General features: G+C 37.0%; 1 protein-coding gene across 3 annotated transcripts in view; it reads right to left on the bottom strand.

Moving 5' to 3' along the window:
* Positions 1 to 19,672, bottom strand: part of MED13L (mediator complex subunit 13L) — a 200,206-nt gene that overhangs the window by 90,501 nt on the left and 90,033 nt on the right. For all 3 annotated transcript variants that reach the window (XM_054844011.1, XM_054844013.1, XM_054844012.1), the window contains exons 3-4: positions 15,105 to 15,189; positions 10,481 to 10,564 (exon numbers count right to left, since the gene is read on the bottom strand). In XM_054844011.1, the coding sequence (XP_054699986.1) occupies positions 10,481 to 10,564; positions 15,105 to 15,189 (169 nt within the window). The remainder of the gene's footprint in view (positions 1 to 10,480; positions 10,565 to 15,104; positions 15,190 to 19,672) is intronic.

The raw sequence follows: 19,672 nt of genomic DNA, 5'->3' as shown, positions 1-19,672 counted from the left end.
CAGTTTGAACCACATGTTTTACCACAGAGGCAAGCCATGATTTGATCCGCTGCTGCAATGACAAAATGTGATGTCAGTAGATGGCAGTATGAAGCATATTATTGGTAAAGAAGATTAGTTTGTCAATACTCGAAGAGATAAGCTCTTTACTGGGCACCTGGAAAAAAAGTCTACTCCTTCGTAATTACTCAGTCTAAGCGTTACTATCAGGGTGAAGTCTAGAGAGAAAAAATGCACTCTGACTTATAAAGATTACTTTTTATATTTACTGTTTTTTCAGAAAGAAAACTTAACGTACATATAATGTCTGCCATGACTAACAGTGTGAAGAAGAGGACTGCCTGCCACCGTAAATCAGAAGCAAGGGAGCCATACAAGTGGATATAATCCAACTCAGTGACTCTAGTAAGCTCAGACCCAAACACAACAAGTGGCCCCAGTTTTCTCTTTCCAAAATTTTATACGGAATTTGCTCACTTGTCCAAGATTTCTCAACTTTGTAAGTGCATACACTCAGAAGATATAAAGTTATTTCTCTGTCAAACTAAGCACCACTTAAAAGTTGCCCAGTATTTGTGATTGAGAAATGACCTGCTCCACACATGCTCTTCACCCTGCCTCAGGCTTACACCTTATATAACTTGTCTGAAGTTCAGACTGAAGGAACAAGGTTTACTGTACAACTCCAGGCAGGAGGACAGGAGGCATTTTCCTGAGGTTTTGCTCTCAAAGGGCAAAATTCCTCAACGATTCATGCAAAAAATCTCAGTTTGAAGGAGGTATGCAGGCAACCCATTACACATCTGTTGCCAGACCCTCATCCTCCCTACCCATCCTGTCCCACTCTTTTCAAGGAAAAAGCAAGACTTTTTCCAATATGACATTTTTTCAAAGACTATAAGTAAAAGCCTAGTCAATACTTCTTGCTACGATGTACTCAGAGCAAGCATCCAAGAATAACAAGCAGTGGCTTCTTAATACACTTTACTAATCAAACTCTATTCAGTTTGTACCACCAAACATAACTGCTCTAGCTGCAGGTCCTCCCATTCTAGGCAGGTTTAAAAACAAGTATTACTGAGCTCAGAACAGAGTTCAGTTACGGTGATTATGCAGGAGAAAAGAACGAACCCTCAGAGGCAAACAAGGGAGAAAGGTGGGAAGAAGTAACTCGAAAACCTCAGCAAGCATTATTTCTGTACTTTCAACAATGGACTGGAGCCATACTTCAGAACTTATTTTGCTTTACTCAGTTGCCAAGTAAATTGAAGCTAACAGAATTCATTAGTGATGATATATTTTAAGATGTATCCACTCTGTAATTAATGTACATCAGCAGACTGGTCCTCTGCAATGTTCATTTTAGTCATGAAAATGATGGCCTACAGCTCATTGGATCATTATTAAAAGGAAGAGCATAGGTTTGTTTATATTACCTGTCCTACATAGATAATTGGTTTATATAGCCCTATTTAGATTATATACGATATATCAAGTGTTCATTCAAGTTCCCTATCTTCTAACCCAGCAGTAAATCAATACCAAAGACACGCTATTTTAAAGGTGTGTTGCTATCCTCAATCTGAAAATTTAATAAGCCAAAACATTAAAAGCATTCAATAGACTAATTCAGCTTCCTCTTCAACTTTACATATGGTTCCAGCCAATCATCTTTTAAAAGTAAGCATTTCCATAACTTTTTTGATATTTCAGTCACAGAACAGTCAGTTTATATCACATCATCAGATGATTTCTTAAACAAGCAACCTGATTGCACAATGTCTAAAGGGTAGTGTGGTATTGCACAAAGATGACACTATTTTGCAATATTTTAAAATACTTGTTCCACAGACTACTGAGATGCACAGAACACTGTGCTGGCACGCTACCTGCTACAACTCATATTCAAGAGAACTCACAAAAGGAATATGCAACCAAACCTGCTAAGAGGAAGACAAAGACTGGGAAAGAAAGATTTGGGGGAAGTAAAGGAGAAAAGAGTCAAAATAATTATTTCAACCAGTTAAAATGAACAAGATCACAAAAGTGGCATTAATGCCCTAAGGTGTGCTAGCAGGCTGGATTAACCCAGAATGAAATGATTCCATACTGACTAAAAGAGGAAAAAAAGAACAATCAGTCAAACATACTGTAGTACAATTCCATTTTGGTCTGAGTCCTCAGAAAATAAAGGTCAGCGAAGAAATTTTTAAGTGAACATAAGTCTCAGAAAAAGACTTTCAGAATAAATAACCTACATAACTCAGTTCTGAAACAGAGCTGTGTTTCAAGATTAAGTTATTTTAAAGAGGTATAAAAGTGTCAGAAAAATAAATGAAAAAGGTATTATTGTTGACTGAAATAATTCAATGGAATTGCTTTCAACTGAAGTTTTCTTCCCTATTTTTGGAGAAAGATTGAAGAATTTTTTGGCTTTAGGCACCAATTTTATTTGGGAATATGAGGAAGTGTATTTACTTCTGAATTGGACTTAAAACAAATCCTATAGTGCCATTGTTTTTGCACAACTCAAAAGACCACATGCTGCCTGCCAGGATTTTAAATCAGTTTAAGCACAAAATCCAACTCGATTTTCAGAAAGTCAAGAAAGTCGATACCTCTTGTTTGCGGAGGTTCTTGCAGTACAGAAAGCAGAGCTAGAGCTGTAACTACAATTATAGTTGCAACAGATTTAAGTATTCAAAACCAAGGCCCTCTAAATATCTACAAAAGCCCTTAAGTCAATTCATTACTGATACAGTAAGTGACAACACTTGTGTTTGGCAGAGAGTACAACTGGGAGTCCTGACAAATCTAATTAAGAGCACATCAGGGGCACTCAGTTTATCCTTTACATACAGTGCCAATAGTGAGTGTATAATGAGAAAAGGAGCTTAAACATTAGTGGGACTTCACTAATTGGTCACCAAGTCCTGATTAAGCCAGGCTTCATATATAATTATTGAGGTTCAAGTGTCTGACAAGTGTATCCGAAAAACACTTAAAGATACTAAGTAACTTCTTAACTACATAAATAAAAATAAGGCACAAAAAAAGAAAAGAAACAGAAATCAGAAATGTGCAACTATGATCTTCTTGAACTACTTGCCATTTGTATACCCCTAGGCCAAAGTATTTCAACTGTTTAAATAACTATCTTTTTAAAAAATTACAGAAATATGAATAATAACGTAGTGTCTCAATTACATTAAATAATGCAAATATTTGGGATATATGTAGGCATTCCAGTAACCTTACATACGTAAATATTTGTATATACAATAGATGTTGCCAGCAAATAACTGCAAGAGAAGGTTTTACAAAATCCAGAAGTTAAAGATGACAAGAGTGGCTTTATGTATTTGCTCATTTACATTCATTAAATCAGTAAAAAGATCCTTAACTTCATAATTCTAGAGAAAACTGATGGGCATTATAAACAACTGGAATCTACAAAAGTATATGCCACCATATCACCCCAAAATGGTGAAAGAGGCAACCTGAACTGCGTAACCAGCTGCACATGAAAACACATATATCCCAATGCACACATCCTGTATATACCGGCTTCCTCAAAATCCTACAAGGAAATGGTAGTTATAAACATACGCTGAAAATAGATTCAGAGTATTTCAGAAGGAAAAAGGCAATCTAAAGTCTCAAAATCAAAGCTGTGAAAGCTCCACGATGCTCTGTGACAGCAGCTTGAATATTTCTGCTGGCTCAAGTACAGCACAGGAAAACAGGCTACCTTTAAAGGCAGTGGGGCAGATGGTATTCTTCTATTCTCAGGACAGAAAGGGATAAGAATTCTGCCAACAATTCATTTCAAACTGGTAGATGTTGGTCAGTAGTATTTTGCTTCTGTGTTGGAAACTCACTAGGAGCCAAACAACTAGAGCTCACACACATCCCTTTACGAGATTCTGCCACACCAGATCACCAACCTTTGCCAATTCTGCTGCATACCCTCCTGCCCACATTTTGGAATGTCTGTATGAAATCAGGGACCCACAACCTACACTGTAGCTGCCAGAGACACATAGGCACTCCAAAACACACAGTGCAAATATCACAACAGATTTTATTAGCAGCAGTCCCATTCTGAGATAACGCTGTATCCATACGGAGAGGACACTGCAATAATGTAACCCCATTATCAAGACAAGGGTATACTTGCAAAGAAGGAATTTCAAACTCATGTCTATCAACAAAACACAAAATATGACACAACTGAAGAACCAATGGCACATATATCAACATCCCTTATATTTTGTCTGTCTCAGTTCCATGTGTTCAGCAAACAGCTGCGTAAGATACACTACAGCATCATTCGAATGCATTGAAGTGGGTATACACAGCATACTAGAAGCATTGCTCCATGGGCATCTTACCAATGACCCCACGCAGCGAGTCCTTCTGTTGTTCACGGACTTCATCTTGATTGGCAAGGGTCAAGGAATCTGAAGAATCGGTGCCTGGGGTTACTTTGCCACTGTCTTTTTAATGCTCTTACCCCAGGAAAGGAAGATGAAAAGGTTAGGTCATTATCATGAAGACATTAGTCCTCAGTGGTAGCTGCTCCAATATACCAATCTAGCTTCCCATAATGGCTGTAGCAACATACCATAATGTAGAGCTGCGCAGAGGTAATGCAAACTGGGTCATATATTTAATATTTTCAATGAAAATTTTACAGTATGCTCTGTCAGAGTTCTTACCATCTTTTAGAAAATACTGTTTTATTATTTTCATTATTGAATGAAAAACATCAGATGACTGAATGCAGAACACTCCTTAATTTATAGCTCACCGAGAAAGTTACTTTATTACTAAAGCATACAAACGTTAAGACCTTCAGTCCAAAATGCCTTTTTTCCTACACAGTGTGCTAACATTTTCAATCAATAATTTTATATACAAGATTCTTGGAATATGACACAAGCAAAATAACCCAAGACTACCAATAGCATATATCTACAATAGAAAATAGTAATTAAAATGGTAGCGCTTGATTAGCATTTTCCCAAACCATCTTAATAGTATCCTTAAGTAACGCTGAGTTGTTAATAATGTTTTACTGTCTTCTGTCCATAAAACATAAAAATACATTCTGTTTATTAATGGTATTAGATTAATATACTTGAATTATATTTATAAATATAAGCATACTGATATCAATGACACCCCAGCTTTTGCTGAAAAATGCATGTGAAAACACATCTTTTATAATCTGTATTTTATATCTATTCCTTCTGCAAAAATATGAATGTAGATTGTATTCCATTGGGTACACTACCCAGTATTTCAGAGTAGATAAGAATTAAGTCAGCTTTAGCACACACAGGATTATAAATTAAAAAACACAACCAAGCAAACACCCCCCCCTAAAACCAGATATAATACACTAGGCTTGGTGTATGATTTTACTGAAACCGTAAGTGAGACTGAGAAGAAACTCAGCAAAGATGAACATTTCAAAATTTAAACCTCAAAGTTACAAAAATAATTGTCTGGGAACTAAGCCTCTTATACTGAAATAGAAAAGCTTATTTTTATAAGGGTAGGAAGAATTATTGAAAAATTTGCAGTATTTTTACCACATTTATTTTGACAAGCCAGGAATAAGCACATATTAATTAAAGTTAAATCAGATTTTTTTTTTAATTTTCCTTCCTAGTCTTTCCTCATTTATGATGGTGTTAGTTGGCAACACTGTACATATATATTACTACAGTATCACTGTACACCATTTTCAAGAAACCCATAAGATTACATTACTGAGGGGTTTTTTAAACATGCTTAATATACAAGTACACAAACTTGCAGATTTGAAACCATTTAAATGGCTTCTTTTTCTCAAATTCAAGAAAATAAACCCCTCCAGTTTTAAGTTGAGCCACTCTCACTGCACTGCAGCGAACCATACGTGCGCAATCAATCAGTTACCATTTCTCAGCTGTGAAATTCAAATCTTATTAAAAATTAAAATAGATCACTTAAACCTGGTTTACCATGCTTTTAGTGAATTATGTCATCATTTAATGAAACACCTTAATACTATTTGCCAAAAGACATTATCTGTGTGATGTCATGTGCCAGGACCAAACCTCCAGATGAGATTCAGACAAGGAGCTCCAGCCTTAGACAGGCACTAGTTCCACTACTTTCCAATTCCTCCTGCCACAGCACTGCAGTTTTTCTTTAGGCCTCACTAAATGTGCTGTTCTCAGATGAAGATACCTACTGACGGGAGCTCCTAGCATGGCAGAAAGCGAATGCAGCTTGCCACAATGCTGAATGTCAATTTTGGTATCACTGATCTAGATGTTCCTTGGATAAGTCCTATGACTACTCCCAGGAAACTGAAGGCGATGATAATTTCCAGGATCACAAAGAGGAAGCAGTGCTTCAAGTGTCTGCAGTCTTCAAGTTTTGATGGCACTGATTAATACATGATTTTGATGCTTGCAAAGAAATGAACACAGCTATTGAGCAAAACTGGATACGGATGTACTGACTGGACTCTGTTACAGTGGTAAAAGTTCATGGATTAGATCTAAGGGGAGAGAGCTGACATATGAATGCTTAGGATACGGTTATTTAATAAGATACAGCCCATGCACTCGTAACTTGGAAATTTCTGTATTCTATCACCATCCCATGAGGTTGTCATGATCAACTGTCTTATGAGTCAGTAACATAGAAATCTGTTTGGAAACTGAAATTAAAAAAACTGTATTTCATTGCAGCCTATTTCAAGTGCACAGAGGGTAGTGTGGCTATTTAGATATCATTCCTATCTTTCAGCCTTCTCATCTAGCAATAAAAAAGAAAAACTCTACTTCAAAATATTTCACTGATGGAACTTCATTTCTTCTCAAGGCTAAAAAACCCCAACCTAACAGGCTTTTGGAACAGGGGACGATCCATCAGTTATTTAAGCTACAAAGCGCAACTTCCCTCCCACATCCTTTACATTTAAGCAAATTAGAGCTTAACAACTTATGTCAAGTTGATCATACAGTTCAAAACAAACTTATTTTTCCCCCAATTTCCTACTACACACCAAGAAAACAATCACTAAAATAATTAGCAAAGATTCTTGCATAATATGGTCATTATTTTTTTTTTTGCCAGTAAGATGTTTAACATTTTCTGATGGTGCTTTCCAAAACCAAAAAACCCCATACAAAACTCAGAAAGTGATTCCGAATAGACTGTGCAGATGAATTTCCACCACACAGTGGAAGGCACTATCAATGTCTTGTATCAGAAAATTCTGTAAGCTCCAAACATACTCATCTCCTTTAGGGAGCTGCATGGATAAATAAGCAAGTTTGCCATTTTCCAGCAGTAGTGTGGAAACATACTTTAGACACACACTGCTGTAGAAGAGACAATAAAACATGAAGAATTATTTACTAAGTGACACACAACATTAGGATACAAAAAAGATACTCTGGAAAGAAACCCCACAAGTTCTGCTCTATATTTTCTGTCAAAAGCCTCTGGTTTGCAGTGTAAGGAAAACAAAACCATATACGGATCTGTCTAACTCCCTCTGCTGTTCCCTCACGCCTCCTGAAAAGACTAGAAAAGCTCATCTTGCATATCGTTTCTAATACTGCCTCGGAAGGTCATCTATTGTTCTTAGACTAACTAGGTCATGGCCACTGCCATGCTCCACTTCATCTCTGACTTCATTCTAAAAATCACAGACCCCCCCGCCCTTCTCCTTTAATGCCATTCACAAAAATCACAGGCACTGAATGAATTTACGCCTCAAAAGCCAGCCACATGAGTTTTAACTCCTTCCCCATTTATTTATACTCAGTCCAAGACTTTTCAGTATATTCCTGAAATGAAGTTAGCAACTCAGGATGCTGGAAATTTGAGATGACTAAATTTGCCAGAAGTAGAAGTATAAAAGCAGACTTTGGAACTATTTGTATTTCTTTGCCAGAATCACACTGGATCAGTTTTTCTCCACTCAAGGAGGGTATATATCTATATCGATCTATCTATCTATATTTTTCCCCATTCAAGAAGAACAGTGCATGCATTTTCAATAGGGATTACTTGTTCCCAGGCTTCAACCTCATCCTGTTACATACCTGCAACTTATTTCTAGTATTTTATATATTAACATGGGTTTAGCTACTATTTTTTAAAATATCACTTTATTTGGTTATGAAGGCATTACCCACAGTGCTAAAATACTTAAACACTCTCAGTTGGCCTCTTCTTCCTGCAACTGCTCCTTATTGTTTTATCTACAGCAAGTGGCTGTTTAGAGCAAGAGTTTCACAAAGAATGTATATGGAATTAACGTGAATCACAATTTGTGTAAAGATAGCTTTTTGTGCTATACTGAGAAAGAAAGCTTAAAAGAATAAATAAAATATGTCTGGACAAATTAGTCCCCAAAGCCTCCTACTATTCACTGCTACTGTCCACAGTTGACTACCATCAACTTTTACAGTCTTTACTACCATCGTTCAGTATGATTAGTTAACTCCAATGATGCATTTATAGCAGAAAAATTAGCTTTGTGTTGTTTCATGTTATCATCTCAAATTAGGCCATATGTATTATTGCTAAATAAATGCTCTTAAAATGGTGTCTATCCATAGGAGCTATGGTGACAAATACATTATAAAAAACCAAACCAACAATCCACGTAAACCAACAACAAACATCATCATCTTCAAATGAAGAGTCTACCCTTCAACCCTGAAGTTCTCAATAAAAAATTACACGTTTATATACAAGAATACTTCAAATACAATTTACGTTCAACATGAATGTATTGTTTGTAGTATGTTCCAGCCTGGACATATTTATATGTGTACTGTACATATATTTACAAATAGAATTATTCCCTGCAGATTACCTCACTGTACAAGTGATTCAGTGTTACATACATGTAAATAAGACACAGGACCTACTAATCTGTCAGAAGTCTAATGTAACAACACCTTCCATGCCAGTGCTGCTGCTGCTGTTTTTGACAGACACCATCTATTGTATCAGAGATGCTTCAGTTCTTAAATTGATACACACCAGGAACAGACACGAGACTCACAAATACATTTAATCTAAGCACTAAGGCTGCAATAAAGCTGATAAAACAAATAGCTTTTGCTGAAGGGAGCTGTCTCCCTTTTCCAGAAGCTGGAAAAGACACCACTGCTTATGTCACTTTAGGGAATTAATCTTCCAGAAAATTAAACTAGATCTCGGTGTGATCAGAAAAGCAGAAGAGAAAACACGAGGGAGGAAGGAGGTTACATACAACCAGGACAGAGGAAGGTATGGAAAAACCTAGACCTTTCAATGGCTTCTTGCCATTAGATTGATGGCAAGATTACACATACACAGTGTATGCCTACTTAGCCACGGAGAGTAAATAGCAAAGAAAGAGATATGCCTATGTTAAGTTAATGCTTTCTGTTTTTAAAAAGGAGACAAATCCATGCTTAATTACTGCATTACATCTTAAAAAAAACCCTGCTGTTTGGAAGTACCTGGTTAACACAGAGTCTGTTATAGAATGAAACCAACTGTTCGTACTATTAGATTGCAACAGAGGTAAGACATTTCTGTTGTAAGACAATGCAGTGAGATAAAGAGATAAGAGGGAGACGGTACGTATGATCTACAGAATGATTTCCACCTGTACCTGCAGCTGCCATCAGACACACTGCTGTGACTATAGCTACACTGGATGAAGAAGTTGCCACCCCATTTCATCTGCACTTGCTCATTACCTTCAAATCTTCCAGCATAACTGCATGTTTAGTCACTTCCTAACCTAGTTCTGTCAAAATGATTCGCGTTAGAAAATCTGTGTTTCGGCTTAACTCAGATTATTTTTGACAGAACTTGTTTAGCGGATGACTATAAATGCAAGTACCAGAAGATCTGAGAACATTGTAACCTTTAGAGCCAGGAGAGGAAATAGCAATGAGCAAGTAGAGACAGCTACCCCTCTTCCATGGTTATCTTGCTACAAGAGAAGCGCATTCCTCAGACATAGAGGTCTGATTTGTCAGCCTGCTTCATCAGTGAAAGCTGTATATCAAGACTGGCATCTTTAAATAAGTAAATCTATATACTACTTATTTTACTGCTTAAAATGTCAGGTTGGGGTTAAGTGTCCAGAACTTCAAATCATTTGTTATAACTACCTGGAATTCTGTTGCACAATGAGAGAAACTGGCAGACGCTATTCAAAAGATACATAAAACGTGGTATTTCTATGGAGTTAAGGGATAAATACCAACCTCACCTTCTTATCTTAAATTATCATAACAAGACCTGAAAAATCACTTAATTGCTTTCTATGTATTACTGAAATGGACAATAAGTGTCTGTTTTTACTTGTTACATGGAAAAAATACCACCAAAATACAGCATCGAATTACCATCATGTAACATACAACATGAACAGTACTTGATATATAGATCACCTTACCTTTTATTAACAGGCTTCTCATCTTTGTCATAGGGTCTTATGAACCATTTTCCAATTCTTACGAAGTTTTTATCCATCAAGCACCTAGAAAATAATGACAGCAACAATTACTAGTTACATTTTAAAATGTAATTAAAAGCAGTCTTTGAACTCAGTCAATCTAAGGGATTAAGCAGCTGAATTTCCATCATATTGAAATCAACTTTGTAGCTTTTGGGTTTCATGTAACTCTGCCATTTTCTATTTTCCCATACTAGTCATAGAGAATCACTGTCCAGTCTCATGATGCTGTCACTCATGCTGATCTTCACATATGCATTCTCCCCTCATCTCTGACGGAATCTTTTCCACTCCATGCTACTCCCTTTTGCTGCATGATCCATCATCCTATTTTTCAAAATACTCTTTTTGAACAAAGACAATTCATAGCACTGATTCTTTTCTATTCAGTGTTCCTCTCAGACTTCATAATAAAGAATATGCATTCCTGTATTTTGGCATGTAAATGGCACAGTATGGCATATGAATGACAGGAAACTGTATTAACCAAATATAACAATAAACCATTTTTCCTCCACATGATCCACAGCATGATTTCAGGTGTTGAAACCTCCATAATTACCGTTACCTCACTCAGAAAACCTCACTCCAACAAACATGCTCCCGCGTCACTAAATTTAGAACATTAAGTTATCCATTTTCTGTGGTCCCTCTAGAAGTGCACAATTTCTTTATAGAAACTATATTCTGTGGCTTTAAAAAAAAACACCCAACAGTGAGGATGCAAAGTGATTAATAACCAATTTCAGTTGACAAGTCAAGGAGTGCTTGATGCCTTTCTGTGTCCACCTGTACAGATAAATGACACTGGCAATATGCCAACACTATTTAAGTATGCTTCATACATTAAACACGCGGTTGAACATACTGCCCAAGGGATCACATACAGAAATTTGTTATGAAGGAATAATTTTCAGTAAGGTAAATATTGTGTTTCAAAAATTCTGAAAGACTGGTCATTTGTTGCTAGTGCTGTAGTTACTATTTCGAGCAATATACGAGCTTTCCCTGTGTATTTCATGTCTAATCAGTATCTATTTAAATGGAAGAACTATACTTCTCCATTCTTCAAAGTCTTCCAATAGTTTATTTCTATAGCAGTTGCTAGAGCTTAACCAAAATAAAAAAAATTAAAGTCACATGAAACCTTCTGAGAAAGTACATTCTGCAAGGTTTAAATAAACTGTGTGATCTATATTTCAAAAGCATACCTAGAAAACACAAATAGGAAATGGAGGACAGACAATGTAGACACTAATATGATCCTAATTCTTCTGTATAAACTTGGCAGGATTTTCCAAAGTTAAAGCTAGGCTGAAGAAAATTCTAACAGCACTTTCTCAATTAAAGCAAAAAGAACCCAGCTCAGTTGAACACACCAATAGCTTAAACTGAATATGAAAGCTAAACCAGCAGAGATCTAAAGACACTGCTCTTGTGCTGGTGGGGGGGGTGGAAAAGTATGCTTCAGCAACGGCTTCCCTAGGAAATATTTGCTATCAGAGAAAGTCTGTCAGTGTCAGCACGCTTTATACAAACAAAAGGAAGTCTGTGAAGTTTTACGTCAGATCCCTAAAAAAAATAATCGGTACTAGCAAAAAACATAATAAACTCTCCCCCACCACACACACACACGCTTTAATGCCACATCATCATGTCTCACGGTGGCAGGTTTAACTGCCTCAAACTAATGCTACTTTCCTAGAAAAAAAGTCTTCATGGGTAGACTTGGCCTTAAAAATCAACCGACCCTCACACGCTGAACTAAATCACAGGTTATTTAAGGTATAATCCCATATGAAATGGGAAACATGACTGCAGAAGCATGGATCTCAAAGATTTGGCTGAGTGAACAATTAATGACAGTACTGTATTATTTTTGCTGTATAAGCACCCAATGTAACTAGTCTTTAACAGTAAGCTGTAACAATGAACTTGCATTATAAAAAAAAAAGCTGGTCATAAAAATCCAAATGAGTGTACACTTAAAAGCAGTTATTTAATCATATGAAAAAGGACATAAAATACCCTGAACTCCTTGGCTCATTTCTCTAGTTAAGGCTGAGTGATATTTTCTTTCCAAGCAGTACAGCTTTTATAGCATTTCGCTGTCACTTGACCCCTCGTATTTCTGATTTTTCTGTGAAAAAAATGGCCTGAGAAGGGTACACTAATGATTATGAAATAATATCATAATATTTTGAGTATTATTTCCTCAGATCCTCTAACATTTTCTAAATTGCTAATTAACATAAACTCCTGATCACTAATTTGGGTACTGAGAAAAAGAAAAAAAAAAAAAAAGAACATAAACAGTTGTGTAAACACCCTTTCTCTCCCTTCCCAGGGTTAACTTAAACCAAACACCTCTCCTCCCTTCTTTCTAGTCACAACTTCTCAGATTTTCACTGCGGGTTTCACTCAATCCCTCCCAGCTCCTGGGTGAGGTGAGGGGTGGAGGAGGACGTGGGGGTTACCTACATCACCGCGCTTCCTCCCACCATTTGCTTCCTCCCACCATTTGCTTTCTACAGCAATAATTTTCCATGTTCCTTCTCCAGTGGTTGCCGCTTTCTTCCTTGAGCGGTGCTGAGCCCCGGTGCTGTGAGCTCACCTGGCTGGCGGGAGATCCCTGTGTGACAGAACCGGCTGGAACTGGTTCTGGGCAGCAGGAGGCAGCTGGCAGCCTCCTCCCACCCGCTCTCCCCTCTGTCCCATGGAGGCCACCGCTCCTTGTAGGAGCTGAAGTGCCCAAGCTGTCAGGAGTCAGAGGGACCAAAGCCTGCCCTGCTAGGAAAATAACATCTTGAGGGGACACCAGGTTTCTGAGAGAAGCAAATCTGTCCTTCACTAACTGCAAAACAAACCAAACACTGCCCCCCCCGGCCCCAAACTTCAAACACAGGGAACAGCCCTGTCACCTCCTGATAAGATCAGAAAGAAATTTAACTTTTCTTTTTTTATTAATCAAGCTTTTCCTAAAATGGGTGTTTAACTGTATTACTTCTCTTTTTAATAAAGCCTACACAATTATTGCTATTTTAAATTAAATAATTATGACTAACAAGATTTGGTTGACCAACTGCATTTCAGAGATTATGACAGAGAAAGAGAGCGCTGAAGACTTTTCGGTCACAGCTGGACAGAACAATTCTAACTCTGCCAACTGATTTCAATTGAGTTATTTCAAAAGGATAATTAAAAATTTACTTCACAAGCTTAAAGTCAAATGAATAAAAATATCCACTAGAAGTCATACTTTGGCTGGGTACCACAGACTAATAAACACATATAAAATTATTTTTCACTTATATACTGCAAAGCTACAAAAGAACTAGTGAACATTCTAGACTGGGGATTTAATTTCTATGCTTTTATTCACTCTAAGTAGTCTATTACTTACGTAAAAATCCCCTAAAGAGACTGACGAGATAGAAAACAGGAAATACAACATCTAGTCCTTGTACCTGTGTACATGCCATTCAAACCGCACTTGCTAGCAGCTACGGACAGGTAACTAAACAGTCAAGGGGACAGTTACTACACTCACGGAAACACCACCTCAGGAACATACGGCAAACCCGAGGACTAGTAAATCTACATCAAAGCAAACAGGATACTAAAATGAGACAAGATAAAAGTATTTTCAATTAGCTTATTTTCTGAAAGAACAAATATTCAACACTACATTCTGCAAAATTACTGTAAATAAAAGGTACAGGAGAGGTACATTATATTTTGTTGTTATTATTATTATGCATTCAGAAAAAGTATGAATAGCCTAAAGACACTTAATTCTGAGAACATCTCCACATTTGTAAATAGAACTGAAATATAATACAGGAAGATGATGAAGAACTGCAGTAACAGAGAGGGAATAAAACGCAATAGTCCGAGATGCCAGGTCATACACTGGAGGTCTAATAACACGATAATCTCCAGTAAGCTTAAGAGTTGATAGCTGGATTAAGAGGAAAAAGCCGTAAGTGTATTAACTAATCACATAATAACTCTGCAGTCAGTCATACATGTGTGTGTATATACATATGACAAAGAAAGCAATTCCAGGATACACTAGACGCATCAGAGCCAAGAACTGTTAAACTTCACCCTGAATATTGTGCACAAATTTAGTCAAATTGTAACATGCACATAAGTGGATGACTGGAAGAACAGAGGTAAGATCTTTAAACATTATCTGTTAAGATATATACTACTTAACCTCATCAAAGGGGTTGGGGGTCAGGCACAATTATTCTCTATAAGCACTTCAAGAAGGTGAAAACTTTTTTTTTCTTTTGAAATAGCTCCCCAACAAGAATTCAAGGAGAAATACATATTGACATTATTCTTTGTGTGTTTAATTAGTCTGCACAGTATTTTAGGATACATTACCAGAGTCAATGACTTGAGAGATCCATCTCTATCCTGCATCTCCTGCACTACAGTTCTACCTCTCAAAAAATATGGTTTAAGATCAATAATAACATAAATGGTCTGTAGATATCCTGCATTATTTTAAATATCAAAATGAAATATTTGAGTGCAATAGAATTTTTCTTACCTTTCCAGGAGATTATGAATTGCTTTGAAGAGCAGGGTCCTACACTCATAGGAAAGTCCATTCTCCCACAATCCTTCTTCCACCACTACAAAAACATAAAATGTCAACATGCTCAGAACAGGGCAATACAAGGATTTGTACAAAACATAGCTCCATCAGCTTTAAATTTCAACAGCAGCATGTTTCGTGAAAGTGTTTCAACAACTACCTATATTGCCAAAGTAGCTTTAATCTTTGCTTGCTGAAGACACCAACTTTGAACTTAAAAAAAAAAAAAAAAACGAAAATACAAAAGCAAACACGTTTGTTCGTAGCATTCAATATTAAGGCAGGGAGGTGAAGAACTCATGATCCTTCCCTGCCATGACTGCTGAGAGATCCTTTAACACTTAACTGCAGATGCAGACGATCAAGAAGCAAAGTGAATCGTTAAAGGCATAAAATCAATTTACATAACCTAAACAACATTAAACAAGTATCCCACCTCTCACACTCAAGTGAAATTCCTCCATTGTACTGACTTAAACTATTGCAGTTTCAGCAGTACACAGCAAATACATGAAATACACAGCAGGTTTCTTACGCCAAAACAAAACCTGTAAACTCAGTACCAAACTGCCGAGATTTGAGAGACTTAAATAATCTGTTAATCTCTGACTGCAGAGCACAGCATGAACTAGTCACCTGAATGAGCACCTGAAGGATATACAAACCTCAAAAATATCTGCTGTCCTTACTCCATTGCTTTTGGATGCTAAAACTACCAAGAGTAAAACTATTTTTGGTACGCCCATACCAGAGTCTAAATCTTATGCAGCCAGAAGATGCAATCTCAGCTGCAGAGTAAAAACAGATGATTAAATAACTTTGTCAAGGAGTAAGAATTTGTTAATTATCTGAGTTCTGTCATTTCAATTTAACAGGAATATTCTGCAGATCTTCAGAAATGCAGACAAAGTTCTCCAGCGTGTTAAGAACTGAATACTTAACACCCCTCCTTGGCCAATTTAAAAGCTGAAACCTTCCAACAGCACGTCTATCATGCAGCGATTATTATCTAAGTATAGTTTACGCTACAATCATGTTTAAAGTAAAGCTTCTAAAGAGTTTCTGCTGTATGAAAAATGCTAATTTTGCCAGCAGTCTTCAACTACAGTTTCAAAGCCTCAAAACCCAGCATTGTTCGTTATTCTGCTGCTTCTCCCAGTAACCATAAGTCACGCAACCTCAAACAAGAGGAGGCACACTTGAACGTGTAATGTTGTGATATGCTAATACTGGTAACAGAGTCTCTCTCCTGTTGCGGAATGGAAAAGTCAGGGCTTTACTACCTGAATCACCTTATCGAATAGCACAGTTACTTCCTCAGAAGAATGAAAAGGCAGACTTGTGCTTTTGGGCACAAGCGCGAGCCAAATATCCTTCCCTGTAAAACCATTAAAGGTCCCTTTAATGCTTGCAAAACCTTACTGACACTGAGTATGTAATGCGCTGTAGCTGTTTACTAGGTAGAACTTCACGTGGCCTCAGATTTCATGTTTAAAACAGTATTAAGAAAATTCAGGATCTCCAAGCATTTTCAGAACTACTGATGTTCTATACAGTTCAGAACTACTGAACCTTAAGAAACGCGTGCACTTAAAAACTGCACAATTCTCAAATACGTAAGCGGTTATGTATTACAGTATGAGAAAGATCACACCTGAGCTGACCTCTGTGAAAACTCCGCTTTTAAATAAAAATTCAAATGTTTTGTCAGAATTTGTAAAAGCCCAAAGAAATTCACTATTACACAGCACTGAGCTCTTCTCAAGTTTCACCCTAATGCTCTTTGAGCATCTGTGCCAGAAGCCAGTACTGTACCTCCATTAAAAACTTCATGCAAAACAGAAGAGACAAGATTTTACAGGAAACTTCTCACAGCCAGCTCCCATGTTCTCAATCCTAACTCACTATCCCTCTTCTCTTCCACTCCCGAGCATGCACAACAAACTAACGGGACCCCAAGTAAAGACCAGCTCCTATCATCTCTCAAAACTATTTTCTGCAAGCCTCATTTTGCCACTGCCTCCAGAAGACAGACGATCAGATCACACAGCTTTATGCTGTAAAAGCAACGTTAACCTCGCGGTGGAAGTCCCTAAGGTCAAGTCTGCCAGTGAGATCGGACTGGCTGAGGGGCAGCAATTGAGTGGGACGGGGCAAAGGGGAAAGTCTGAAGTGGTAGCATCGCTCAATATTCTAATTTTCCAATTTGTTGTTTTTTTTTATTACTCAGCATTCACAAATTATATGTGAAATGGAAATAAAATTATCTCCCTATTAAATTTAACTCAAAGTATATCATAGGACATCATCATAACCATTTTCCTATAATAAATAATGCTTTTGATTCCCAAGTATATTAATGCACTATACTTACTCTAATTACTTCAAATACTTCTTCATCCTACTAAAATGTTCATCTCACAACTGCGAGTATGTACATGTGTCTGTTACAGTAAAAATGGGGAGAAAAATATTTAGGAATGCAGCATTTCACTTCTTCCCTTCTCTTTGGCTTCCTGATCCAGTCTCCGAAAGAAAAGAGCTTCAATAATCAGAGCAAGTTACAACTTCGAGATGCAGACGGTGAGCAGTAACAAAACTTGGCAAAACACTAGAGGTTAGGCTATCCCTGTAAACTGCAAAGTTCCTCACACTGCAACGATGCAACTAGACTTTAGATTTTGAAGAGTAGGAAATAATTGTTGGTCTCTGTCTACACAATGATTTGTAATGCTTTTAACACTCAATACTTTCAACTCAAGCCCTCGTCCCCCTGTCAGTGGTGCCTGACAGCATTTTCAGGCACACAGCTAACAGAAAGCAGGTGCTGCACAGGTTCAGAAATGTACTTATGCCAAGCACCTATATCCTGTCCTGATGGTATTTTCTGTTATTCTAGTTGAAATATTTCTCTTCAGAGGCAACAGATTTGACACTAGACAACAGCTGTGAAAGCCATTTTTGAAAAAGAAAACTTCTAGGGGAAGAATCAAGTAACGGTTGAACTTTAGTAAGAGAAAGAGTAGGACAGAGCAGGTAACTACCTTTTCCTCCATGAAAGTTAGAGAGGAGACCAGAATTTTGGAGCGACAGCAAAGCAGATAGGACAAAACCGTGGAGCACCACTTCCCAGGACAGGGGTAGAGAAAGCCATTGCTAATCTGAGCCGTTGGTTGTGGCAATCCCATTCTGAGTGGGATGTCAGGCTGGATGACCTCCAGGAGCCCAAGCTCCTTCTCACCTGTGTGATCTGTCAGATCCACTGATCCTCTGCTGGGATAAGATTTATATAAATATCTATATCTCTCTGTATCTGTGCATATACACACATTTATCTGTAGATGCTAAATACCTTATCTAAGCATGTGTACATTCCAGATTAGTCAAGGATGACAACTGGGAGTAGCATTTAGTTTCTTGGAAAAAAGGCAGTTCATCCCCTTCTCGCTGTTTGTCCTGCAATAGGGGGATAACTTTACCACTACATTTCTCACCAAAATAAGCAACTACTACATGTGTTTTGTTGGGGGTTTGGGGGGTGGGGGGGTGTTTGTGGTGTTGGTTCTTTTTTTTTTTTTTTTTTTTTTAAATGCAATCACCTCTCAGAATAAACAACTAAATCTATTAATACTCCACCTTTAAAAAATCTGGATTCTTGGGGAAAAAAAAAATCAAGAAGATAAGGTCATATCATCTCTGCCATTAACTGTACCTCTATAAACTGCTCAGTCAAGATAGTCAGTCTAACCGCCCTTACTACATCATTCTCAATACAGGTTCTTTAAATACAGTGGAGGTAGAGAGCACTAAAGAAGCATATGGATCCAGAAAGAACTGCGAAATTTTCAGTATCTTTCAAAAGTGAGGAGGAAGGAAAAAAACAATCCCACAGCTTGAGATAACCAGTTTTGTACAAGAATATGCTACTCATTTATCTGAAGAGGCATCATTGTTTCAATCTAAAAGAGTTAAGAAAGTGAAAATATAAATAGTCATTTAAATTTTCATGGAAAGTTAATAAAACACTAAAGTGCAGTGTTTTTCAATTGCAAACAAATCTCCCACAGAGAAAATACTTTTTATTTTCTGATTGCCAAAAGATTATTAGCAGAAAACCCAAAAAGGGAAAAAAGGTGTATTTGACACTTATCGTAATGGCTAATGACTGAGGTGCTAAATCTCACTGCTAGTATTCATACAGAATGGGAATTCATCAATACCCTTTACATATAAAGTCTTTAAATATTTGTTATAATTTTGTTTTCATAGGTTCAAAAAATGAATACAACATTTGTGCTGATTTTGAAGTTTATCCTTGCAGATTGGATGTTAAAAGAATTAAAGACAACTACAATAATTTAGACTTACACTGGAAATTTATAATTTAAACATACATTAATGAGCAGCTTAGTGTGCTTGGGGTCTTTTTTTTATTTTCAAGTCAGAGATATTAAGGTCTTCAAAGTGTCCAATGATTTTTATTAAGCCAGTCATGTTCTCAAAAAAAAAAAAAAAAAAGA

Source organism: Grus americana, chromosome 16 (assembly GCF_028858705.1).
Source record: "Grus americana isolate bGruAme1 chromosome 16, bGruAme1.mat, whole genome shotgun sequence".
NCBI lineage: Eukaryota > Metazoa > Chordata > Aves > Gruiformes > Gruidae > Grus > Grus americana.
The sequence above is the reverse complement of the archived record's forward strand: the minus strand, read 5'-3'. Positions and strand labels throughout refer to the sequence as shown.